Source organism: Geotrypetes seraphini, chromosome 8 (genome assembly GCF_902459505.1).
Source record: "Geotrypetes seraphini chromosome 8, aGeoSer1.1, whole genome shotgun sequence".
NCBI lineage: Eukaryota > Metazoa > Chordata > Amphibia > Gymnophiona > Dermophiidae > Geotrypetes > Geotrypetes seraphini.
Window position 1 is genome coordinate 157,465,606 of NC_047091.1, and position 26,282 is coordinate 157,491,887.

Below are 26,282 nucleotides of genomic sequence, written 5' to 3' on the forward strand. Positions count from 1 at the left end.
AATGTGTTAACTGTATGAGATAGTGGGCATGCCAACAATTACCACACACTAATTTGACCATTAACATGTGATAGCATTAAGTTTGTTTAAATTTGCAGGTTTTCTTTTGTAGAGGGGCCCCTAATTTTTGGCTTAATATGCTATAGCATAGGATTTTAACACATGGTAAGCCTAAAATGTATCAAGAAAAAAAAAAGTAGTTGGGAATGCTTTAAGTATTATTATAGGGGTCATATGATGCCCTGCTGAAGAGCAGGTAAGACTGAGACAAGCTCCTGGGCCCCAGTCCTATTTCTTACTCCCCGAGAGGTCTTTGTCAGGATTTTGAAGAACCAGCGTCATTGCTGCTACCTTGGGAACATAGAAAATAGATGACATCAAAAAATCAATCACATCAAGGCAACTTTCATCTAACAGGATTACCTGAAAAGCACAGTTACTTACCGTAACTGTTGTTATCCAGGGACAGTAGGCAGCTATTCTCACATATGGGTGACGTCATCCACGGAGCCCGGACACGGACAGTCTCGCAAGCAGACTTGCTTGTAGAAACGTAGAAGTTTCGAGTCAGCCGCATCGCACATGCGCGAGTGCCTTCCTGCCCAGTGCAGGGCGAGTCTCCTCAGTTCAGATAGCTAGCAGAGAAGCCAACCAGGGGAGGTGGGTGGGTTGTGAGAATATCTAGCTGCTTGTTGTCCCTGGATAACAACTGTTACGGTAAGTAACTGTGCTTTATCCAGGACAAGCAGGCAGTCTATTCTCACATATGGGTGACCTCCAAGCTAACCAGAATGGGATGGTGGGAGCGTTGGCAACTTAGGAGAATAAATTTTGTAATACTCTCTGGCCAAAATGGCCATCCCGCCTGGAGAAAATATCCACAATAGTGAGAAGTGAAAGTATGAACCGAGGACCAGGTAGCAGCCTTGCAAATTTCCTCAATAGGTGTGGATCTGAGGAAAGCCACTGAAGCTGCCATTGCTCTGACTTTGTGGGCTGTGACTGGACTCCGTAGTTGTAATCCAACCTGGGCATAGCAGAAAGAGATACAGCAGCCAGCCAGTTGGAGATGGTACGCTTAGAGATTGGATGTCCAAACTTGTTTGAATCGAAGGAGACAAAAAGTTGAGGAGCAGTTCTGTGTGGTTTGGTACGTTCCAAGTAGAAGGCCAAAGCACGTTTACAGTCCAGAGTATGAAGAGCTGATTCTTCAGGATGAGAATGAGGCCTTGGAATAAACACTAGAAGTATAATAGATTGATTGAGATGCAATTCTGAAACCACTTTAGGTAAGAATTTAGGATGAGTACAGAGGATCACCTTGTCATGATGAAAAACTGTGAAAGATGGATCAGCAACTAACGCATGCAGCTCACTGACTCTTCGATCAGATGTGAGGGCAATAAGAAACACCACTTTTCAAGTGAGATAGTTCAGATGAGCCGCAGACATTGATTTAAATGGAGGCTTCCTCAATTGAGCAAGAATAACATTGAGGCGGTTTGAGAGGTGGTTCGACATTGAAAAGTCCTTTCATTTAATCTGGAAACCACCGGATGAGAAGAGAGGGGTTTCCCTTCAAGAGACTGATGGAAAGCAGCAATTGCACTGAGATGGACTCGGATTGATGTAGACTTGAGGCCAGAGATGGATAAGTGCAAAAGATAATCTAGAACAGAAGATAAGGAGGAATCTTGAGGCTCCTTATCGTGAGAGATGCACCATGTAGAAAATCTAGTCCATTTTTGATGGTAGCATTGTCTAGTGGCAGGCTTCCTAGAAGCCTCTAAAATGTCTTTTACAGGTTGAGAAAACTGAAGAGTCATCATGCTGAGAGGTACCAAGCTGTCAGGTATAGAGACTGCAGGTTGGGATGAAGCAGAGATCCTTGACTTTGTGTAAGCAGAGACAGAAAAACTAGTAGAAGGTATGGCTCCCTGCTGCTGAGTTGAAGTAGAAGGGAGTACCAAGGTTACCTCGGCCACCGAAGGTGGCATGATCGTTCTTCAACTTGACAAGAGTCTTGGGAATGGAGGGGATACATATAGAAAAAGATTTGTCCATTCCAGGAAGAAAGCATCTGCCTCGAGGCGATAAGGATAATATATCCAGGAGCACAACTGGGGCAGTTTGTGGTTATGGGGAGCTGCAAAGAGATCTATCTGAGGCGGTCCCCACTGCGAAAAAATGTGATGAAGAGGCGAGGAATTGAGTGCCCATTCGTGAGGTTGCAGAAGACGACTCAAGTTGTCCATTAAGCAATTTTTCACCCCTTGGATGTAGACAGCTTTGAGGAAGGTGTTGTGGAGGATTGCCCAGTCCCAAACCTTCAGAACTTCTTGACACAGGGAGGGAGATCCCATCCCCCATCCCCCCCCCCCCCCGTTTGTTGACATAGTACATGGCGACTTGGTTGTCCGTCCGAATGAGGGCTACCTGGTCATGAAGAAGATGTTGAAAAGCTTTGAGAGCATTGAAGATCGCTCTGAGTTCCAACAGATTGATGTGACACTAACGGTCCGTACTGTTCTAGTGGCCTTGAGTACGGAGACCATCGAGATGAGACCCCCAAGCGTAGGTCGAAGGATCTGTTGTGAGGACCTTCTGATGGGGGGGCATTTGCAACAGCAAGCCTCTGGAGAGATTGGAAGAGAGCATCCACCAACAGAGAAACTGTCTCAACGAAGGAGTGACTGTGTCGAGAGTGGGTCTCAAGCTTGCATCCACTGAGATGCCAGGGTCCACTGAGGAATTCTGAGGTGAAGTCTGGCAAAAGGAGTCACGTGTACTGTGGAGGCCATGTGACCTAGGAGTACCATCATGTGTCACGCTGAGATTGAAGAGCAGGAAGACACTGCATGACAAGAGTTGAAGGAGAGCTTCCAAACCTTGTTGCAAAAGGAATGCTCTGAGTTAGATAGTGTCCAGAACAGCTCCGATGAACTGTAGATTTTGAGAGGGCTGAAGTTGGGATTTGGGAAAGTTGATTTTGAATCCCAAACTTTGTAGGAACCACGTAGTCCATTGGATCGCTACAATAACCCCCTGAGATGTGGAATCCTTGATGAGCCAGTCTAGGTAGGGGAACACCTGAAGACCATGGTTCCTTAAGAGTTGCTGCTATCACCACTAGGCACTTCGTGAACACTCTGGGAGATGAAGCCAGGCCAAAGGATAGCACTTTGCATTGGTAATGCAGATTCCCCACCCGAAATCTGAGATATTGACAGGAAGCCGGATGAATGGGAATTTGAGTATAAGCCTCCTTGAGATCCAGAGAGTATAACCAATTGTTCTGATCTAGCAGGGGTGTAAAGGGACGCCAGGGACAACATGCAAAATTTTTCTTTGACTAAAAATTTGTTGAGAGCCCTGAGATCCAGAAGTTCTTGGAATTTGAAGTGCTTCTATGTATCCAAATAGCTGAGAAATTTGGGAAGAAGATCAATGAGGAACTTGAGATAAGTAACAAAATTAAAATTATAATTGAGGACATCATAGCATTTTGGTAAAAGCGACGTTCGAACTTGTCCATAGTTTTCCCTTCCCTTCCAGAAGGAATGGTAGCATAAACTCTGGAAGAATGGGATCTTTTTAAGGAGGACTCCACAAGCAGGGATTGGTGAGACAACTACGAATTCTCAAATCCTTTGCAATGCAGAGTTCTATACTGGAGTCCAATTTGCCTGGAACAGCAGGAATGGTATAAGGAGTCTCCAGGCAGCGTGTGAAAGTCTGAGACAAAAGCTTGTGAAGAGGAAGCTTAAGTGACTCTGCAGGAGGTTGAGGGAGATGCATGACCTCTAGATACTCCTTAGAGTATTTAGAACCAGCAACAAATTGAAGTTCCAGGTCATCAGCCAGCTGACGAAGAAAAGAAGAGAAAGACAGCCGATCTGCCAATGCCTTGCCTCGAGAGGGACTCGATGACCTCGAGGCGGCCTGGGTCGGAGGTGAAGCCTCACCGGGAAAATGATCCTCAAAAGAATATGGAGACTTGGACGAGGCAATGGAGGCAGCTGATTCCTCAAGGTCTGGAAGCGGAGACCTCGATCGAGGAGTCAATGGTCTGGAAGAGCTGGAAGGTGTGGAATAAGGCTTAGATGAAGAAGGACGCTCTTTGGAAGAAGAGCTATGCCTGGAGGTATGCCTCAATGAAGGCCTCGATCGACGACGAGAGTGGTGTGTAGAAGCAGGTCTCGAGGATCGAGGAGACTTCGCCCTAGAGATGGAAGCAGGCATTGCTACCAGTGAATGAATAGGGTTAGAAGCTGTAGATCGAAGTTCAGGAGTTTTGATGGAGGAATCTCAAAGCACTCCCAAAGACCCTGCTCCTTGTATGGAGTGTGAGGATTCCTGTCGAGGCACTCGCAAAGAATGTACTCCTTGCATAGATGCCAGACCAGACACTCACAAAGACTCTGCTCCCTGCATAGAGTGTAAAGGTTCAGCTCGAGGCATAGGTAGAGGCTCGAACTTGCGGAAGTCTGCAGGTTGCCCAGGCTGGATTAGAAAAGACAGCATCAGCCCAAATTTGGTCAGTAACTAAACAAATTGCTTCTCTAACATGGTCTGGAAAGAAGCTGGCAAAGATGGATCCGCATCTGAAACCAGACCACTTGCTGCGGCTATAGGCTCCAAAGTGGCAGTGGAAATGTGCTTCGACTTAGAAGTCTTGGAAAGCTTGAGGACCACTGCCGGAACTTTCTGCTGAGCTATCTGACCTGAGGGTTCAGGGGAAGATACAACATGTTTACTCGAGGTAATAGACGTCCCAAACGAGGAAGGTCTGATGAGGCTCAAGGTCAGAGTCGTGAAGCAGGAGGACCCTCGGTGGAAGGTGGAACCGAGGCCGCACTCGAAGTCAAGGGTGTGACTGAAGAGTCCATCCTGAAAAGTTTCTTCACTAAAATCCGACACATTTAAGGGCTCGAGGTTGAAGAGTTTCACATCGCTCGCACGACTTCGGATTATGGTCAGGCCCAAGGCACTTGAGGCACCAACGGTGTGGGTCCATGAGGGAAAATCGCACGCTGGCACTGGCTACATTTCTTGAAGCCCGTTGTTGGCCAGGACATAGGAGGGAAGATAGCCACAGCGACCAAAGCCCGCAGGCTGCGGCTGAGCAGCCTGCCCCGCCAGTCGAACGGAGGAAAAGTCTCTTTTTTTTTTTTTAACTGAAAAGAAAGAAATTAACACAGCGATTCATGAAGAAAAGAAACACAAACCGCGGTGAGAGAAGGCACAAAGTAACAAAGTTAAATGCAGAATGTCAAAGACGGACTTCTCGGCTCCACGGAAAACTGAGAACTGAGGAGACTCGCCCTGCGCTGGGCAGGAAGGCACTCGCGCATATGCAGTGCGGCTGACTTGAAACTTCTACTTTTCTACAAGCAAGTCTGCTTGCGAGGCTGTCCGCATCCGGGCTCCATGGATGACGTCACCCATATGTGAGAATAGGCTGCCTACTTGTCCTGGGATAACTAACTATTCCAGAGGCAGAACCGAGAGGGTTTCTGGAGAATTAACTGGTTACCTTGTTACAGTTTCAATCTACTGCAGGCCCATTATGTACTGAAAAGGCCCACTGGCTTGGTCTGAAGCATGCATTGGATGATCGCCCGAGGGTAGTCATATTCAAGCTTTTGAACTATGCATACAAAATGGAAATTATTTGGTTGATCCATAGTAGATACCCTCTTACCTATGAAAGTAAGTCTGTGTTGCATTCCCAGGATTATTCAGCATGTGTCTCATTGTTGCATAAGACTTATGCTCCCATCTGTGCAGACTTACATAAAAGACATATCCAGTGTCTTATTATATCCTGCTCGATTACAGATTTTTTACAAGCGAAATCTTCAAAAATTCCCTTGCCTGGAGCCTTGAGCAGCCCAAAGTCTAATATCCAGTAAGGTTTTCAGACAATGATTTTGCACACTAGCCATAAGATTGTCAAGGTCCTTAACAAAAAGCATCTCTCCTTTGAAAGGCAGCCTGCTAAGCATGGCCTTCGAGGCTGAATTTCCCACCCACTGCCTGATCCAGAGCATTCAGAGAGCAGAGATAGAAAAAAAGCAGAAGCCTTGCTCATGACCCTAATAATGTCATAAAGAGCATCCACCACATAATTCACTCCCAACAGAACCATTTGGGAGGATTCCTCATCATCCAAAGCCTCCAAGAAGGCTGCCAGGCAGCAATTCTAGCACCAAGAATGGCCTGGGAGAAAATTTTTTTTTACACAAAGGACCCCTGGTTCCAGAAAGCTCCAAAACCACAAAATTCGGAAAGACACCTTCTCAACTTGTTTGCTGATGTGAAAACAGAGGGAGCATGGCAAAGCCTTCTAGGAAGGAGGAAGAGTTGAAAAATGCGAGACATCCTTCTGCAACAACTACTAGAGACATTGCACTAGAAAATGGTTTCAAGCAAGAAAATGGGTTGCAAAAGAAGAAATATAAAGGTATTACATGTCAAGAAACTCCTACTGCAGCTATAACAATAGAGGATGATTATACAGTATGTCCACTGCATAACCTGGTAACCAAAAAAATTACTCTGTCACTATGCATGTCTCAAATAGTTCTACTGGCTGCTAAGAGGAATCTTTCCCCACTGTTTTTAGAGTCCGAACTGTCAGCAAAAGCAGTTTGAATTTTAGCATATTTGTACTCATTTTACACCCCTCCAATTAACATTAAGAGGTATTTTTAGAGGCTCTTTATATTTTTTTTCTTTTTGTTCTTGCTGTTGACCCTCTGCATACTCACCTTCTTTCTAAAAATGGAAAATGTCAGACCACACGCTTTGCACACGATATTTGTTCCTCCTGTTGCCGCAGGAGGATAAGCTGGGAAATCTGTATTTGGTGCAAACCTGAAGGGACCAGTGCCTCCTCCAAACCCAGGCTGCTGGCCACGAACAGCACCAGTCCCCATGACTTCATTCAGCAGACCACAACATGAAGCCCACATGGAGGTAGCCCCCGCCTGAAATACATAAAAGAGAAGATTGAGCAACAAAATACACTTACACATATATAGCTGAAGAACTCCACAGATCTGAGAGCAAAATTAGTGCATGTTGAAAATCTGACAACCAAGCAATACCAAGTGTATTTTGATAATTAAAAATCTGATTTTACATTGAAATAAAATGTAGACCCACATATAATGTAAACATTGGAATCTAAGATATTTGTGTTATAAGTGAATCCAAGGGTTCCTTTTACGTATATCAAATAAATGAAACCTGTAACCTATTAGATTTTGTTGGATAAGAGCCTTGTATTCCATGAAGGATTAAAGCTCCATAGTCATATTCATGGATTGCTAGTCTTGAAAGTCTGAATTAAAAAATGGGCTCTGGACAGAAAATATGTCTATTTAAATGTATGGTTTGGGGGAGTTATTCTAACTGGAGATGTTACTGTGTGCCTCAAGATCCTGATGAAGAGGAACGAAAGCTGCAATGGCTGAGAAACAGGACGCCTGGAAACCATTAGGAGTTAAGGTATCTCTCAATTGTGTTTAATAAGCTAATGTGATGCTGCATTGCTACGGCTATCAGAGGATTGTGTTCAAAGGACAGCTGTCTTGACTTTCCCAGTGTATAAGGGGAATCCACCTCCTAGTCATTCAGTTCTACTCTTCTACTGTCATCAGGTCCCAGAGCTTCTTCACCACCAGCAGAGGGCAGCAATGTGTAACAGAAGGTGTTTGCATTTGAGGTACTAAACAAAGCTAAATAAACCTTCATTACCCTGTAATTCACTATACTCATCCTCCTTCTCTCTCTCTCTGAGGTGGTTAACTGAAAGTTCTTGTATCTTGGTAACTGCACAATTTTAGCAGTGTAGTCTTCCTGAAATTATTAATTTATTTTTCTCTTCACAAGACATGAATGTCAAAATCAGTAGAATTCTGAAACATCAGACTAAGTGTCAATCCTAGCTTTGAGTCCTGAGCACATCTGACAGGGTTCCCCAGTAAGCTTGGAAGTGTCCCGCTTGTCTGAAATTTAAAACAATTTTGTTGCTCCATATGTTCTGACCCTGTGAAAGGATACAAACTTTCTGGTCCCTTTATTGGATTCTATTTACAAACCATACTGCGTAAACAAATCTCCTTGAGAGCAGATATCCTGCTGTTTTCTCAAGTCTGGTCCTTGGGCTTATCTAAGGGAGGAAATGTATTGCTGCACAAGGCTTTTTTATTAGCAAGAAAATGTATTCTTTTGCATTGGAGACATTCTGAAACTCCCACTTTTACCTTATGGAGAAACATTTATATTGTTGAAAATGGAATATTTGGACACTAAACAAGGTTCACCTAGATTACGGAAACAGTAAGATATTCGGTCACCTGTATGGGATAGCTTGTCTCATAGAGCACATAGTATTCTCTCTTGAATTCTTCATGCTGGAGCTCTCAGAGGAGGGAGGGTGGGGGGTTGTTTAGTTTCTCCTGTTATTTGTTCTCTTCTTTAAAGCCTCCATGAAGAACCATTGTGGCTGGCTTAATATTATCCGTTATACTGCGGGTTATTGTTTGTATATTTTTGTACTGGTGTTTACTAATGGAAAATTTATAAAAATTTATATGGAAAAAAAAAACCCCACATCTCTCTCATAGGCCGATACTAGATTATAGACGTACATAAAAAGCTCAAAAAAAATAAGGCCCAATTATTTTAGGTCTCATAAGAAAGAATTGCTTCCTCTTCTTAGGGGGGGCAAACTCTTAAAACATCATAACTTTCTAACTTTGCAATTCATAACAAACAATGAATCTCTATACTTCCACCAACGTCCAGTTTGCTCAGGTATTTAAGGGGGTGATTTTTCTTTAAAGTTCAGGATAAGCAGCCTCTAAAGGGGCGGCTTATCTAACAGTGAGTTTTAATGTCTTTAGATAAGCCGCCCCATTTAAGCAAGCCGCACCCACTGCAAAGATTTGTAAAACCCATGTATAGGCCGCGGCCTATACATGGGGAAATACGGTACATTACACACACACACACACACGGATTGGAAATATCATAAGCCATGGTCTCCATTCTTTCCCTACTTATTCTTAGAATGTAATAAATCCTGGAAGTCTGGGGAATGAATTCAGGGCTAATTTTAATACAGGCAGTCCTCGAGTTACAGACATCCAACTTAAGTACGACTCATACTTAAGAACGCAGTTGTGGCTTCATTTGATTCACTGAGCAGTATTTCCAGTGGCATAGACTCCTACGCTTCTCCTGCAGCATTTTCAGGAATGGTGCATAGCCACATTAAGAACGGTGTGTAGTTGTGCCTGCTGTACCTTAGAGGGAACACTGGTAGGGACAGTTGGCCCTTTTGTCAGCTGGGAGCAAAGGTAAGCAGCAAGAATCTTAAAATCTACAAGTTTTGAGTTACATACAAATCCAACTTAAGAACAGCTTTAAAAACGTAACTCATTCTAATCTAATCTAATCCTTAGGTTTGTATACCGCATCATCTCCACGTTCGTAGAGCTCGACGCGGTTTACAGTAGGAGAAATAGGAAGGAACTACAACAGAGGGTTAGAGGTAGAAGTGTGAAGAAAATTTAGAGGACTTGGCATGCCAAGATATAAGAGTTTCCTTGATTCCTAAGTTGGAGGGAGACTTACATTTTTTGAGAAAAGCCAGGTTTTCAGATGTTTGCGGAAAACTTGGAGAGAGCTCAAGTTCCGAAGAGGGGAGGAAGGTTGTTCCAGAGCTCAGTGATTTTGAAGTGGAGGGAGGTCCCTAGCTTTCCTGTGTGGGAAATGCCTTTTAGCGAGGGGAAGGATAGTTTTAATTTGTGGGAGGATCTGGTGGTATTAGGGTTTGAGGAATTCCAAGAAAGAGGGATAAAGGAAGGGAGGATACCATATAGGATTTTGAAAGTTAAACAGGTTCATTTATAGTGGACCCTGGCAATTATCGGAAGCCAGTGGAGCTTGGCCAGGAAAGGATGTTAACTAATGCAGTTTTGGGGAAAAGGTGTAAGTTACAGCACTTCCCCCTCTTTTACTAAGGCGTGCTAGCCGATTTAGCGCGCACTAAACACTAATAGAATATAATGGGTATGTTAGCGTTTAGCGCATCTTAGTAAAAGGACCCCTTTTTGTTTCTAAAGTTATAATTTATTATGAACCTTTTTTTTTATACCCCCCCTCCCTTATCCTTCAATAAGTTTTCTTGAATCATTTTCAGGTTTTTTCAAGGCATTTCACAGACTTTTTAATGTGCAATAGTATTCGTCTTATGGACCTTAGAATTAGGAGTTCACACTACCCAAAAAAATACAAAGAATCTAACCAGACAGGGATTTTTCAATTATCTACCATAACTTGCTAAATAGTTTCAGTGGTTACAGTTTTCAGGCTGCAGCAAAACTGACAGATTCCAACAAATTTTTTTCATGAAAACATCTAGTTCTTAATGAGACCAACTTGGTCCATTTCAAACTTCCTTCACTGACCACATAACACTATCTATCTCTCTCAGAAGCAGCCTTATGAGGCCAACTGAGGCAAGGGCCTCAGGCTCAGGGAGCACTCTTTAGGGCAGTGGTCTCAAACCCGCGGCCCGGGGGCCACATGCGGCCCCCCAGGTACTATTTTGAGGCCCTCGGTATGTTTATCGTAATCACAAAAGTAAAATAAAACAGTTTCTTGATCATATGTCTCTTTAGCTATAAATGACAATATTATTATTAAGACTTAGCCAAAAGGAAAGATTTATAAACTATAAAGAGTTTTACCTCATGCAAAATTGTTATTTCTTTAATAAGACATTAACTATTTTTTCTGCGGCCCTCCATGTACCTACAAATTCAAAATGTGGCTCTGCAAAGGGTTTGAGTTTGAGACCACTGCTTTAGGGGGTGGCTAATTTTTACTTCCCTCCTCCGAGTCTCTCCCTTTTTAATTGGGAGCTTCAGCTGCTGCCTGCCCCATACCCCTGCCTCGGCATCTGACCTTCTCTCCTAGTCAGCATCTCTCCTTCCCCCTCCCCCCCAGAATCTACCTTATTTGCATTTCAGAAGTTACTGGCAGCAGTGATTCACATAGGCTGCCAACCCCGGCATCTTCTTTTTACTACTGTGATCTGCACTCTCTGACATAACTTCCTATTTCCTCAGGAGCAGGCGCAGTAGAAGGAGATGCTGGTGTCATTGGCCTATGTGAATCGCTCCGCCAGTAACTTCTGAAGGGCAAATAAGGTAGATTCTATGGCAGCAGCAGAATGGGGGAAGGAGAGATGCCAGACGGAGAGGAGGACAGATTCTGGGGCATGGATGCAGCAGAGGCAACAGCTAAAGCTCCCGATTAAAGAGGGAGAGTCGAGAAGGCGGGAAGTGAAAGCTGAAGGAGGTTGAGGAAGGAAGGGGCAAGATACCAGATTGCGGCCTGGTGTGGTAGGGTAGCATGAAGGCAGTGGGGGAAGAGAGAGTGTGAGCAAGTGGTTCTGGACTGGAGGCAGAAGGGACAGATGTTTGGGGCTGCTAGAAAGCAGGGAGGAAAAAATGGCAGACTTGAGAGAGAGTCTTAAGAGAGGACTCGGAAGGGATGGCAGAAGGAAAGAAGAGATGTTAGGGATGAGATAATAGAAGGAAGGGGTGAGAGAGGAAGAGTAACTTGGAATAGGGCGGATGGGTAGGGGACAGAGAGCGATGGAGAGGGAGGAAGAGGGAGAGATGGACTTGCAGTAGTGCAGGGGCAGAAGAGGGAGTGAAAGATGTTCTCAGGAGGGCAGAGGGGGCTGAAAACATTGAGGGAAAAATGGGAGAGGGCAGAGGAGGTATGGAGGAGGGCAGAGGAGGTAAAGATAGAGGGCCCCCCTTCAGAAAATATATACTATGAAATATTTGCGAGAGCAGGGTTTTGCATACATTGTAAAATGTTAGTCATAGAGCAGAGTTCTGCTACGAAATCAAATTCTTGAGAAAAGAATGTCATGTTTATAATTACAGTGCTCTTTACTCTGATAAGAAAGTAGAGCTGCTTGTTTATGAAACACTGCTTGGACATTTGAAGAAACCTCGAGGCCAAAGAGGACAGAGGTTATTAGTTATTAAGCAGTGTAGAAAGAGACAGAGAAGATTTGCCTTTAGGAACAGAGGCCTTTAGAAACTTAGCTAAGAAACGGCACAGCCTTTAGATGCAGAGTACTGTAAGCACAGTTACTTACCGTAACAAGTGTTAACCAGGGTCAGCAGGCAGCTATTCTCAACATGTGGGTGACATCATCCACAGAGCCCCAATGCAGACAGTTTCTCAAGCTGATTTGCTTACAGAACTTAGAAAGTTTGCGACTGCCGCACCACAAATGTGCGAGTGCCTTCCCACCCACGCAAGGGCGCGGGCCTCATTTCAGATGGCTAGCAGAGAAGCCAACCAGGGGAGGTGAGTGGGTTGTGAGAATAGCTGCCTGCTGTCCTTGGATAACACGTTTTACGGTAAGTAACTGTGCTTTATCCCAGGACATGCAGGCCAGCCTATTCTCAACATATAGGTGACCTCCAAGCTAACCAGAATGGGATGATGGGAGTGCTGGCAATTCAAGAGAATAAATTTTGTAACACTGCCTGGCCAAAATGGCCATCTTGTCTGGAAAAAGCATCCAGACAATAATAAGAGGTGAAGGTATGAATCGAGGACCAAGTGGCAGCTTTACAGATTTCCTCAATAGGAGTAGATCTAAGGAAAGCTACTGATGCCGCCATGGCTCTGACTTTATGGGCTGTGACTCGACTCTGTAGATGCAGTCTAGCCTGAGCATAGCAGAAAGAGATGCAAGCAGCTAACCAGTTGGAGATGGTGCACTTGGAAATCGGATGTCCCAACTTGTTTGGATCAAAGGAGACAAAAAGTTGAGGTGCAGATCTGTGTGGCGTAGTTCTTTGCAAATAGAAAGCCAAAGCACGCTGACAGTCCAAAGTATGAAGAGCTGATTCTCCAGGATGAGAATGAGGCTTTGGAAAAAAAAACACTGGAAGTACAATGGACTGATTGAGATGAAATTCTGAAACCACTTTAGGTAAGAATTTAGGATGAGAACGGAGGACCACCTTGTCATGATGGAATACTATGAAAGGTGGATCTGCAACCAAAGCTTGTAGCTCTCTGACTCTGTGAGCAGACGTAAGAGCAATGAGAAAAAAACACTTTCCATTGGTTCAAAAGGAGGCTTCATCAATTGAGCAAGAATAACATTGAGATCCTAAACCACGGGAGGTGGTTTGAGAGGTGGGTTGACATGGAAAAGTCTTTTCATAAATCTGGAAACCACAGGATGAGCAGAGAGGGGTTTCCTTTTGACAGGCTGATGAAAATAAGCAATTGAATTGAGATGGACTCAAATGGATGTGGATTTGAGGCCTGGCTGAGACAAGTGCAACAGGTAATCCATAACTGCAGGCAAGGAGGTTGATTGAGGCTCCTTGTGATGAATGGTGCACCAAGCAGAAAATCTAGTCCATTTTTGATTGTAGCATTGTCTAGTGGTAGGCTTCCTAGAAGCCTCTAGAATGTCCTGTACAGACTGAGACAACTGTAGAGAGGCAGTCAAGTGAAGAGGTACCAAGCTGTAAGGTGTAGAGAATGCAGGATGGGATGAAGTAGAGACCCTTGACTATGTAAGCAGAGAGGGAAATACTGGTAGAAGCAGAGGTTCCCTGGTGCTGAGTTGAAGTAGAAGGGAGTACCAAGGTTGCCTGAGTCACCGAAGAGCTATCAGAAGCATGGTGGCATGCTCCTGTTTGAGTTTAACAAGAGTCTTGAGAATCAGAGGGAATGGAGGGAACGCATAGAGGAACAGAGACGTTCAATCCAGAAGAAAAGCATCTGCCTCAAGGCGGTGAGGAGAGTATATCCTGGAGAAAAACAGAGGCAGTTTGTTGTTGTGGGGAAATGCAAAGAAATTTATCTGAGGAATTCCCCACTGAGCAAAAATGTGATGGAAAGGCACGGAATTAAGTGTCCAATTGTGAAGCTGCAGAAGACGACTCAATTTGTCTGCCAGACAGTTTTTCTCTCCTTGAATTCAGACAGCTTTCATGAAGGTGTTGTGATGGATTGCCCAGGTCCACACCTTTTGAGCTTCCTGACAAAGAAGGAGAGATCCTGTTCCTCCCTGCTTGTTGACATAGGACATGGCGACTTGGTTGTCTGTCCGAATGAGGACTAACTGGTCGTGAAGAAGATGCTGAAAAGCTTTGAGAACACTGAAGATCGTTCTGAGTTCCAACAGATTGATGCGACACTGATGGTCCATGCTGGACCAATGGCCTTGAATATGGAGACCGTCGAGATGAGCCCCCCCCAAGCATAGGTCGAGGAATCTGTCATGAGGACCTTCTGTTGAGGGGGCATTTGAAACAGTAAACCTCTGGAGAGACTGGAAGAGAACATCCACCAGTGTAGAGACTGTCTCAACAAAGGAGTTACTGTAATGTGTTGAGAAAGTGGGTCACAAGCCTGCGCCCACTGAGATGCCAGGGTCCACTGAGGAATTCTGAGGTGAAGTCTGGCAAAAGGAGTCACGTGAACTGTAGAGGCCATGTGACCTAGGAGAACCATCATGTGTCTTGCTGAAATTGTAGTCAAGGAAGACACCCTGTGGCAGAGACGAATAGAGCATCCTGATGTTGTTGAGGAAGAAATGCTCTGAATCGGACAGTGTTCAGGTCAGCTTTGATGAACTATAAATTCTGAGAGGGCTGTAGCTGGGATTTGGAAAAGTTGATTTCAAACCCCAAACTTTGTAGAAACCACGTAGTCCGTAGGGTCGTTACAATAACCCCTTGAGCTGTGGAATCCTTGATGAGCCAGTCGTCCAGGTACGGCAACACCTGGAGCCCATGGTTCCACAGAGCTGCTGCTACTACTACAACTAGGCACTTGGTGAACACTCGTGGGATTCTTCAGGCAAACCCTCACCTGCCATGGTCTCCCAAGAACTCTCTTTCAAGACAGATTACAAAGGCATAATCATCCATTTGGGATATAAACTGATCTAAGAGCCTCTGTTTCCTTTGGTTGCTGATCTGATAGAACACATAGGTCTTACCCAGTGTTTGTCAAGGCAACTTTAGACAGAAGGAAGAAAGAAATAGCATAGAAAGCAGATTGTACAGAATATCCATCATTTTGTATTCCTTTCCCTCTCACATCCGTCCCCAGTACAAACAGTCATTTATTCACACACTGTTGATCTCATTAGACTTAACACAAACACATTCAATTACATTTCATATTGGAAAACCAGCTTCTATTTATAATTCACTACAAGTGGATTACATAACAGCAGCAGCAGTTACAAATCTAAATGAAGACTGTAGGGGGTAACCTGCACAGATTAACACTGGGTACCTCACTGGGTAGATCTAACAGACCATTTCGGACTTTACTATGTTACTATAAAATTATACAACTCTCTTGAAAGATGCATACAGAACAGCCCCACAGCAGTGGTGTAGTAAGCAGGGGAGGGCGGTCTGCCCTAGGCACCATCTTGGTGGGGGTGCCGGCACTCATCCTCCTCTCTGCTCCCCCTGCCACACACGTGTGCCCCTTTCCTTCCTTTAATTTTCCTAGCATGAGCAGCATCACAAACTCGCTGCCTGTGTCAGCTCTCTCTGAGGTCACTTCTGGCTCCTGCACCTAAGAAGTTACGTCAGAGGGAGAGCCGACACAACATGGGCAGCCAGGAAAATAAGAGGTATGTGGTAAGGGAAGGGGGTGGGGTGCCACTCACCCTCACTATGCCACTGCCCACAGGGATTTCAAAGCAGTGACTTAGATAAATTATGCCAAAGCCCTGAACAGAAGAGAGCAATACAACCTATAGGGTTATCCTAAATTACTACCTCTCATTCTGTCTGCATGAGTTTCCACTTTCCCATTCCAGACAACTTAGATAACGATCCTCTTCCCATTTCTTAGCAAACCTCTGGAACAGCCTACCTCCTCAAATCAGAGCCCTTAAAGAACTTCTTAACTTTAGAAAAGCTGTAAAAAAACAACCTTTTTTGCCTAGTCATTCCCTCAACCCTTCACCAGCATCAATAAGTAATCCTATATGAAGATATGTATGTAAACCCTATATTGTACCACTGTGAATGTAAACTGTACTTGTCTTCACTCAAGGTGGCCACTGACTAGAGGCGTACGTTGACCTCCAGTCACGTGCTGAAATCGTGTACCGGAGGGAGGGGAGGGGGGGGTAGAATAGTAATAGTTCTAAACAGTACTTAAAGACCTAAAACGCATCACTAGGGAAAGGAAACCGAAGGGCAAAACGGGGACTGGCTGGACCCGCAGAGAGAAGGCCAGGAAAAGAAGAACCAAGCTGCACCCGAACTCCTCTGTGGCGCGAACTACCCCAGTCCCGAGCCAGGGCCTATCGCACCAAACCCGCGCAGTCAGCTCCCGGACACCGCGGCCTTTTTACCTTCATGACAACCTCTTCCGCGGGTTCTCCTCCGGGACACGGAACTCCACCGGACGACCATCCGCCACAGCCTTCAACGTTCCATCGCGACGTCCTACGTCAGCACGCCTCAACGACCCGGACCCACCGCGCGACTGACGGCATCAAGAGCCAGTCGAACCAGCCGGAGGAGACGAGTGGATCCGCCTTTCTCTGCCCATCAAGGCCCCGCCCACCAAGTTGGCGGGGCTAAGGTGCGGGAGAGAGAGCGAGGCAGACAAACAAGGCGTGTCTTGTCGTCGGGGTAACAGCTCTGGGCCCTCCCTAAGCCGAACGGGTTATTCCAGAGGCTTGAAGTGCCTGCCTGCTATGTCACTGTGGCCCAATAAACTGCAGTGTCCTTAGATTTCTTCCTTCTGTGGAAGGAGTGGGGTTAACATCTGGCTCTTCTCTTTTTCCATTCTGGCCAAGAGCCCTAGTAGGATTTCAAGCTGAATGAAAGCCAGCGGTAGCTATCAATTTGCCTCTCAGAGAAGAAATGCATTAAAGAGGGGAGGATTAAAACAGGAAAACATTTTATACAGCCATTCTGTCTAAACTTATCCAACCATTTTCTAGCAGGGGCCACATTTTCTATTTTGTAACATTCAGAAGGACCAAGCACGCACCATTGTATTTTCTTATTTGTAAAATAGTAGCAAAAGTATGTGGGCCCCTCCCAGACAGTCTCTCTTTCTCTCTCTCTCATCTACCCACAGCCTTCATCCAGTCTACTTGCTATCTCTCATGTCCCCCCCACCCCCCAAAGTTTTACCCTGTCTTTCCTCTCACCTGGTTTCAGTTGCAGAACAAACTATGGGCTTCTTGCTTCCCCAATGTGACTCAGCTTTCTGCAAGACTGAGCTACATGGTGCCAGAAGTTCACTTTGATCTCATGGTTTCAAGTATCATGAAAATTAAACCATGAGACCAAGCCAAACGTATGATGACACTGCTCTGCTCAAACTTACAGAGATCTGACTCATAGTGGATAAAGCCTGTTTGACCTACTTCAGCTCTTCTCTGTTCCCTACTATTAACCCATTGATCAGATATTCCTTAGTCAGCCAATAAGCTGCAGGGGAAGGCGAGACCAGTGGTTTAGGAGATACCATTACCAGCATTTCATCCTGCTTTTCCAACCTATTGATTTATTCACTAACTAAATAATGTCTGACCAATGGACTGCAGGGGGAGGTGTGAGCAGTAGCTACAGAGACTACCTTTCTTCCTGTTTTTCCTTGCAGCTCTATATTGGAAAAATTTCAGCTCTGTTTGGGCAGTGCTAGAAAGAATATTGGGGGTACTCAAGAAACCACAGTACCCACATAGCTGGTATCTAGGGCAAAATTCCTGCTTCCTCCCTTAGGTCTACCACAGAGAGGAAAAGTGCTGAGGGAGGATCTGGGAAAGGAATGAGGAAGCCAAGAGTAGCATAGGCACTGAGAGAGGGTTGTGACGGGAAGAGAGGCTGAGGGAAAACATGTGGACTATGAAAGGGAGACCAGTGCTGACGTGAATGCAAGCTGGGGAGGCATGGGATTGGGATATGATACAAAGATAGGGTTACCAAATTTGAAGATGGAGAAACCCGGATGCATGGCCCCCACCCCATTCTGCCTCTAACCCCGTCCCCAAAAGCCACAAACCCGGATGTTTGGTAACTGTACAAAGATAAATAGGTGAGGGATGGGCTGAAGAAAGAAAAACAGAGATGAGGGCATGGAGAAGAACTATGTGGGGTTCAAAGAGCAGGGGGTTTAAAAAAAAGGCTTCTGAGAAGCGAGAGGATCAGGTTGGAGGGATGGAAGTGGCAGAAGAGGTGAAACTAGAAAGAAAAAAAAAAATCAAGAACAAGCAAAGATAATTTTCAAATTTCTGGAGACATGGTTTGAATCAATCAGTTGAGCGAGCCCAAAAATCACTGAGCAGGAATGCATTATACTTCTAATTGAGCTGGGTCAGTTTTGGATATCTGCTCTTTTCTTCCAACATTGCAGTCACAGGGATAAATAAGGTATTTCATCAGGAGAATGGAGAAAGTGAACAAGATTGTGGAAGCATGGAATTCCATGAACTGAAAATCTCCCTTTTAAAACTTACTTTCTCTTGGCAGCTCTGGTATTGAGAGGAGCTATGTCAGGCACTGAACTGAAGGGGAATAGAGAGTAGCAGGGTTCCAATTCCTCATAAAAATTTTAAAATATTATACCCCATTATATATCCCACAGTAGGTAGAAGGACACTGGGCTATGTGAGCCTAAATAAGTAGCATTGCAGCAGCAGTAGGAAGAGGTGGCAAGAGATCATTGGCAAAGTTGGAGGGAGGAAGAGAAGGGACATATTGTCTCATAAACTCTGTGTGTTTCTTGGTTTAGCTCCTTGGCGTTCCTCATGTTTCATTGCTAAATCCTTGTTCTTGTCCCTTAGTAAAACTCTGCAGGCATCTCCCAGATCTCAACTCTGTTCCCTGATCTGGATGATTGGCCACTGGAGCAATATAATGTAGGGAAGCCCAAATATAGTGGCTTAGTATGACAGAATACTTCTATGCCCTGGGCTGCTGGAATATGTTTTCCCACTCGACTTGTAAACTGAGGTTTCAAACTGTGATCCTTGCTGGGCTTCCAGAGCTTAGGATGAGCATGTGGCAAAGAATCTCATGTACTGTAGATTCTACAGGCAGAGAGAGGTGGCCATTGGCCTGGAATCTGTGAGCATCAGAGGAAGTGCTGCAGTGCAAAAGGGGATGGAGAAGCAATTTCATAAAACAGGAATGTGCCTGGAGCCAGGGAAATCCTGAGATCAATAGGGAATCACAAATTGAAGATGAGTTAAACCTATAAAAAAAAGGAAGTCTTATCTGTAGAGAAGAGTGAGAAGCAGTGAAGGGATGGGTGAGCTAAACCTGCATCAAACAGGAACTGGTTAAGGAAAATTGCATTGCAGCTTGCTGGGGAGTGTAGGGAAATATAAATTTGGTCAAGGGGGAATTAGAAGCAAAACAGGCTAAAAAAAAGACTTAGGGAGTAGGGAGAGAGCTATTAAACTCCATGCTTCCAAATACTGTATAAAACATTGTTATGTCTGTGGAAAAGGAGAGAACAAAAAGTGCAGAGGGAATAGGGAGGGAAAGAGGATAAGGAGGTGCCAGGAAGAAAAAAAAAATTTGAGGAAAGTGACAAAAAAATAATGAAGGAAAAAAGTGTGATATAGATGCTGGCTGAGGGACTGGTTGGAGAAAAGTAATGTAGATCGCCTGAACGGAGAGAATGATTCTGACAAGCTGTGAGGGAGAGGAGAGAGTGACAGGACCCTAGCTTTTGATTTGTCTACACTACCAGGTGTATTTTGTTTTTCTTTTGCAGGGTGAGGGAAAATTTGTTGTGCGTTTTGAGTTCAGCACCACATGAATTACAAATCTTCTCAGGGCCATAGGCTGGACAAGCCTGGTCTAACTGAACTCCTAAACACACATCGTAAAGTCATATCTTCCCTCCTGACTCCAATTGTTGCAGGACTGCCTCCCTATCCCCCTCCGGATCCCTCTGAGCGACGCACCGCGAAGCAGACAGCGCAGAGAGCCAATCCCGGTTGAGTACGCGACAGCACGCGACCGGAAGTTCTTATTCGTCGGGTCCTTGGCGGGCGCCCGCCGCCTTTTCTGAGGAATCTGCGAGCGGTGAGGGAACGGTCCGTGCACTGTGGAGGGGGAAAGGGACCGGCTGTTTTCGGTCCAATTATGGCCAGCGTCCATGAAAGCTTGTACTTTAACCCAATGATGACTAATGGAGTGGTGCACGCCAACGTGTTCGGCATTAAGGACTGGGTCACGCCTTACAAGATTGCGGTGCTGGTGCTGCTCAGTGACATGACCAAATGCACGCAGATCAGCCTGATAGAGAAAAGGCAGCTGAACAAGTTAATCCTGCCACTGCTACAGGTCCGGAGCGCTCTGATCGCTTTATCTCTTTACTACACAGTCGTTTAGCCTTTCATATAGGTTCGTTATGATCTCCCGGCAGACTCTAATGCGTTATGGATTTCCCAGAGCCTGGTATTCAGTACCCAGAAAATAAATATAATTTCATGCAGCAGTGCCCTCTTTCACTGACAATGTTTATAAATTAATGGTGGGCATTGAAGTGCTACTTAGGGCTCCTTTTACTAAGCTGCGTTAGGGCTTTAATGAGCGGAATAGTGCATGCTTCAATGCTGCACGTGCTAGACGCTAATTCTAGCCACGTGGCATGGGGTTAGTGTGCACTAAAAACGCTAGTGCACCTTAGTAAAAGGAGCCCTTAATATCATACCGGCTAAATATAGTTTAAAAAAAATAAAATTGAATACCACAGTGGTTGTCTACCCTGACTTTATGATTGTTTTCCACCAGTATAATAACATAACAAAAAAGGTTTATTTTTATACTGCAATACACTGTGAAGTTGATGCAGTTAACATGAGTTAAGTAGAAGACTGTACACAAGAGGTGAGGATACAAGTACAAATAACATAGGATCATAACAAGGTCAGAGTCAAATACAATTTTGGTAAGGTAATACAAGAAGAACTTGAGTAGATGAACAGTTTCGAATGTTAGTACAGATATAGATACATTGGGGACCCAGAAGGAGAAGGCGAGGGGGGGGCGCCGATAGTAAGAGTTGAAAGAGTCTGAACACAGAGCTTTTTCATCTGGAGCAGCATGTGAGACATGCAAAAAGGACACAGGGTTTAGTGCTCTACTAGGAATTTGTAGAGCCCTCTTTGCATGTCTCACATGCTCCTCAAGACGAAAAAGCTCTATGCTCAGACTCTTTCAAATCTTACTACAGGCACCCCCCCCCTCCCTTCTGAGTCCCCATATCTGTACTGACATTCGAAACTGTTCATCTACTCAAGTTCTTCTTGTATTACCTTACCAAAATTGTATTTGACTCTGACCTTGTCATGATCCTGTGTTATTTGTATGTATATCCTCACCAATATTTATTTTCATATTACATTACCATTATTACATTTGATTCTGACATTGTCAACATCCTATGTTATTTGTACTTGTATCCTCACCTCTCGTGTACAGTCTTCTACTTAACTCATGTTAACTGCATCAAACTTCACAGTGTATTGTGGTATATAAATAACATTTTTTATGTTATGTTATTATACTGGTGGAAAACAATAATAAAGTCAGGGTAGACAATCACTGTGTTATTCAATTTTATTTGAAAAACAACTAAGGCCCTCTTATACTAAGGTGCGCTAACTGATTAGCGCGTGCTAATTGATTTAGCTAAACGCTAACACGTGCATGTTAGTCTATGGACTCATTAGCGTTTAGTGTGCACTAATTCGATGAGCTCACCTTAGTAAAAGAGGGGGTATATTTAGCTGGTGTGATATTATTAAGTAGCATATCAAAGTCCACTATTAATTTATAAATATTGCCAAAAGCAAAATATTGGTCAAACAGGGCACTTCTGCATGAAATTATGTTAGTTTTACAATATTAAGTTGACTTGATTTGAACATTTTTAAAAGATGAATTTTTAGAATTCCAGTATTATTTGTTATAACCTATTTAATTACACTTTCTACTTCTATTACATATGGTAATTTGGTAAAATATACTTACATTTTATCTGTTATTAATCATTTTATATTATGTTTTGTTTTATATTTATGTTGTGATCCAATTTGTTCTAGCATTGGTCTGTAAAATGGAGAATATAAATCTGTTACTGCATTAAAGATGTTTAAGTTGACATATCATGAGGAAATTAATAGATGGCTTGGCCCTACAGTATGTTTTTTAGCTGAACTTGTTAATTACATCTGACTGCACAACAGCAACTTATAAAGAGCTGTTAGAGCTCATTATTTGTTAAGAGGTGAATATCAGTCTGAAATGTGTCTATAAGTATGTGGGAACTGGTTGCATAAGGTGTAGGGTTCATAATCCTCTTTAGGAAATGTATATCAGGCTGTTGGTTTTGGTTTTTGGTTTTGAGTCTCTGTGTCTTTTGTGTAAAAAAAAAAAAAAAAAGTCCAGTTTAATTTTGGCATTGTTTTCTGCTTATTCAAGGTTCAAGGTGGATCCAGTTTTGAAATATTAAGGCTAGATAGTAAATATATCTTCTTTTGCAGAACAGGCAAGGCCTGCAGTTCCATTAGGAGAACATAGAATATCAACATTGGGAGGAAAGGCAGCAAAATTTCTGGAAATCTCCACATGCTACCCACCCACTTTTCAGGCAGGCTTGACATTGACCTCTAAAATTTGTAAAATATTGCAAAATCAGCCATCAGTATGTCAGACATGCCAGCTCAACAGTATCAGAATGTTTGCATTGGCAGTGCTGGGCTGCTGATGGTGCTCATCTTGCCAACAGCTAGAGTGTAGGAGTCCCAGAACTGCAGAAAATAAGAATGGAAAGAGTGGGGGGAAATGAATGCTTGGTAGCTGTTGAGGTGGGAAACCTGAGTGAGGAGGTAACGGGGTTAAAGAGGATGCTGAGCTGGTGGTGTGATGGGAAGAGGGTGCAGGGTGGGTGAGAGTAAGGCAGAGTAGGAGGTGCTGGTGCTGGAACAGTGATGATAGGGTAGAGAAAGGGGTTTCTGAGTACTGTGGCAAGAGGACAAAAAATTGGAGTGATGCTGAACAAGGAGTGGATTGAAGAGAGAAGAGAATGCTGAGGGGAAGACAGGAATGAGGAGATGATGAGTAAGGAGAGAGGTGGGAAGGGATGCTGAGTGTGCTATGGGTAAGGACAAAGGAAGGGGTATGCAGGCCAGAGTGAGAGAGAAGAAAATGATAGGGTTGCTGTGCCACATGCTAGAGATGCTGCAGCCATAGAAGGAAACACTTGTTGATAAAGTGGTCCTAGCGAGTAGGAGAGAATGCTGTAGGTAAGTTGATAAGAGGGGATAGCTCAAGGCTGAAGGTTCACATAGGGTGCCTAATACCTTATTATTTTGTACATGTTGTAATACATTTTCTTTTAGTTTTCTCTCCTTTGTTGTTTGATCTGTTTGTCGTCTTTCTTGCAAAATTAACATTTTCATGTTTAATATGTGTCCAATAGTGGACTCATATAGGCTTTTAGATATCTTGTTTTTCTGTGATCTGTTTCATAGACCTCTGCATGTGGATCCATTTTTATTTGCTCAGCTTTTAACTTATCTTTCCTTTATCAGGGTCCTGATATGACGCTTTCACGATTGCTGAAAGCTGTTGATGAGTGTTGTCCCACATTGGCCAATTCGGTGAAAATAAGGTATTTGATGATATTAACACCAGAATGTAGGCAAATAGAATATTTGTGTTTTATCTCATCTAAACTTCATCACAGAACCTATGCTGGAACACACTTCTCCATGGAGCGTAGTCTCAGGTTAGAATACTGATCCTTGAATTAGAGGACATTTTGGATTAATTAGTGTATCATTGCAGCAATAACCTCTTACGAAAACATTCACTCTCTCCAGTAAATTAAACACTAAGGATGACACAGCATTATTCACAACTAAGGGAAAAGCCTCAGATATTACAGGGGCAACAGCCACTGATAACAGCAAAAAGTAAGCAAAAGTGCTTTTGAAGCTTAGCTCTACTTTTGCAACATCCTCAGAGGCAGAAAAAAAAAACTTTCTTATCACAGAAAATCAAACCATAAAAACTGTCTCTGCATTAAAGATAGAGCTGGTACATCAAAACTGTTGTAGTAACAGTAGTCAAACATGACTCAAGTAGTCTTAACGGTACTCAGCTGAAGAAAATCTTTGATCCGCCGAAAGTGGCCATCATTTTGCGGCAATCTCTGCTGCTGCTCATGGGATCATCTATGAAATCAAACCATCACTATCAAAATTTCAACTCTCACTGTACCTTTCTCTATGATGACCACTCTCGGGGGATCAAAATTTTCTTCATTTGAATACTGCTATGACTACACTTCTCCCTCCCTATTCACGAAGATTAGGGGCAAAGCTAGGCTGTGAATACAAAAAAAAACCTACAAATAATTTTTTCTGTATTATTTGCGGTCTTTTTGTTAAGTCCCTCAAGAATATAATGAAATCGCGAATAAAACTATCTGTTCAAATTTGTCATTGTTTTGATAAAACAACTTATTTAATGCAGTTTTTGCATTCTATTGGACAGTAACTATACAGTATTGAAGCATTTGTAGCCATACTGCGAATATGGTGGGAGACATGACCTATTCCCGAAGGAGAGGCAATACTGAAGCAAGTGTTGGAAAAAAAGCAAATTTCTCTCTCTGCATGCTGTAAATGCTGGAAAAAAGTGCCAAACTTTTTATCGGCACTCCGGGATGATGTACGAGGTGGAGCCAGCAAGATAAAAACCGCGAATAATCGAAGTCGTGAGTAATAAAACCGCAAATACTGAGGAAGAAGTGTATGTGAGTTAAGTTAAACTACTTTTACTATCACTACAGTTTTTGATGTACCAGCTCTATCTTTAATGTAGAGACAGTTTTTGTGGTTTGATTTTCTTTGATAAGAAGTCTTGTTTTTTTTTCTGTCAGTGAGGATGTTGCAAAAGTAGAGCTAAATGCACTTTTGCTAAATGCACTTTAAATGCACTTTTGCTTACTTTTTGCTGTTATCGGTGGCTGTTGTCCCCGGTAATATTTGAGGTTTTTTACTTCTTTTCTCTTCCTTGGTGTTTTATTTACTGAAGTGAGTGAATGTTTTGGTAAGATGTTGTTGAGCATATTTCTCCAGTCCTTGTTTTTGAATATTGGTTTACAAGCTTCATAGCAGCAATGCAAAATCATACAATATAATAATATTTTGTAATAATGTTCAGGGATCTCCTCTGCCAGTCATGTTTTTGTGCGTCCTTACACAGTTCCCTTTCTTTTCCCAAACCTCAGTTCATGCAACTCTTAATTGGACAGTATTCTTCTTTCACCTCCAACTATCATTGAAATCTAGGTACCAAAATGTGTGGCCATGCTGTCTAAGGGCTAGATGCACAAAACACAGTCATTAAGACCGTGTGAGTCGCTGTTGGCTGCTTTTTGGGCTGACTCTGGAACAGCGCGACTGATGTTCCAACAAGTTTCCATGCAAATGATTTGCACAGAGGCTCGCCGGAATCCCGTCTGATCAGTCATTGTGAGAGAGACTGAACCATGCGCGGAGCTGGTTTGGGGAAGCTCAAACAGCTGAGTGGCAGGGGAAGCCCCAAATCAGCCTCCTGTCACTCAACTGTTGGGGCTTTTTGCTTTCTTTTTTTTTTTTTTTAAATGGCACATATGTTGTGCATGTGTTGCCCACAATATCTACCCCCATAAAAAAGAAAAAAGCCCCCCCTCCTGATGACAGTCCCTCCCTCCCGCCGACACCACGAATGGCAGGAGGGATGCCTACTCCCTCTTGCCACCTGCCCCTGCCCTTCCGAACTCCAGACACCCCCGAACCAACACCCCCCCAATTGAAGATTGGCAGGAGGAATGCCAGGCACCCCCCCAAACCAACCCTACCCCCACTTCCCTTCGTTAAAAAATTCAGCAGGAAGGATATCCACTCCCTCCTGCCACCGGTGATTTTTTGTGCTTGGAGCTTTCTTCCTTGGTCCAGCTCTGCCTACATAGAGATGAAGCTGACTCTGGTCTGCAGCTGACAGGCCAATCCCTGGTGGTGCCTGTTAGCCAGCCTGCATAAGTGTTTTGCAGGGGGTTTGAGCGCAGGCCTTTAGGCATTCATAGGAGGATCAGTGGTGTCTCGCAGAGTGCTTGCCGGCTGCATTGTTTGTCTCCCCCCCCTTCTACTG

The 26,282-nt window shown here is 43.8% G+C and overlaps 2 protein-coding genes across 7 annotated transcripts in view; one reads left to right on the plus strand and one right to left on the minus strand.

Moving 5' to 3' along the window:
• Window positions 1–16,650, minus strand: part of RNF34 (ring finger protein 34) — a 67,431-nt gene extending 50,781 nt beyond the window's left edge. Inside the window, exons 1-2 of one of the 3 annotated variants that reach the window (XM_033956048.1) lie at window positions 16,460–16,650; window positions 6,774–6,992 (exon numbers count right to left, since the gene is read on the minus strand). In XM_033956048.1, the coding sequence (XP_033811939.1) occupies window positions 6,774–6,992; window positions 16,460–16,465 (225 nt within the window). In that variant the 5' untranslated portion in view covers window positions 16,466–16,650. The remainder of the gene's footprint in view (window positions 1–6,773; window positions 6,993–16,459) is intronic. The other 2 variants (XM_033956047.1, XM_033956046.1) reach the window with 2 other exon arrangements.
• A 3,372-nt stretch (window positions 16,651–20,022) lies between these two features.
• ANAPC5 (anaphase promoting complex subunit 5) overlaps window positions 20,023–26,282 on the plus strand; it is a 94,686-nt gene continuing 88,426 nt past the window's right edge. The window contains exons 1-2 of one of the 4 annotated variants that reach the window (XM_033955653.1): window positions 20,023–20,420; window positions 23,675–23,754. In XM_033955653.1, coding sequence (XP_033811544.1) covers window positions 20,220–20,420; window positions 23,675–23,754 — 281 coding nt within the window. In that variant the 5' untranslated portion in view covers window positions 20,023–20,219. Of the gene's footprint in view, window positions 20,481–23,674; window positions 23,755–24,641; window positions 24,904–26,282 lie in introns of those variants that run through there. The other 3 variants (XM_033955652.1, XM_033955654.1, XM_033955655.1) reach the window with 3 other exon arrangements.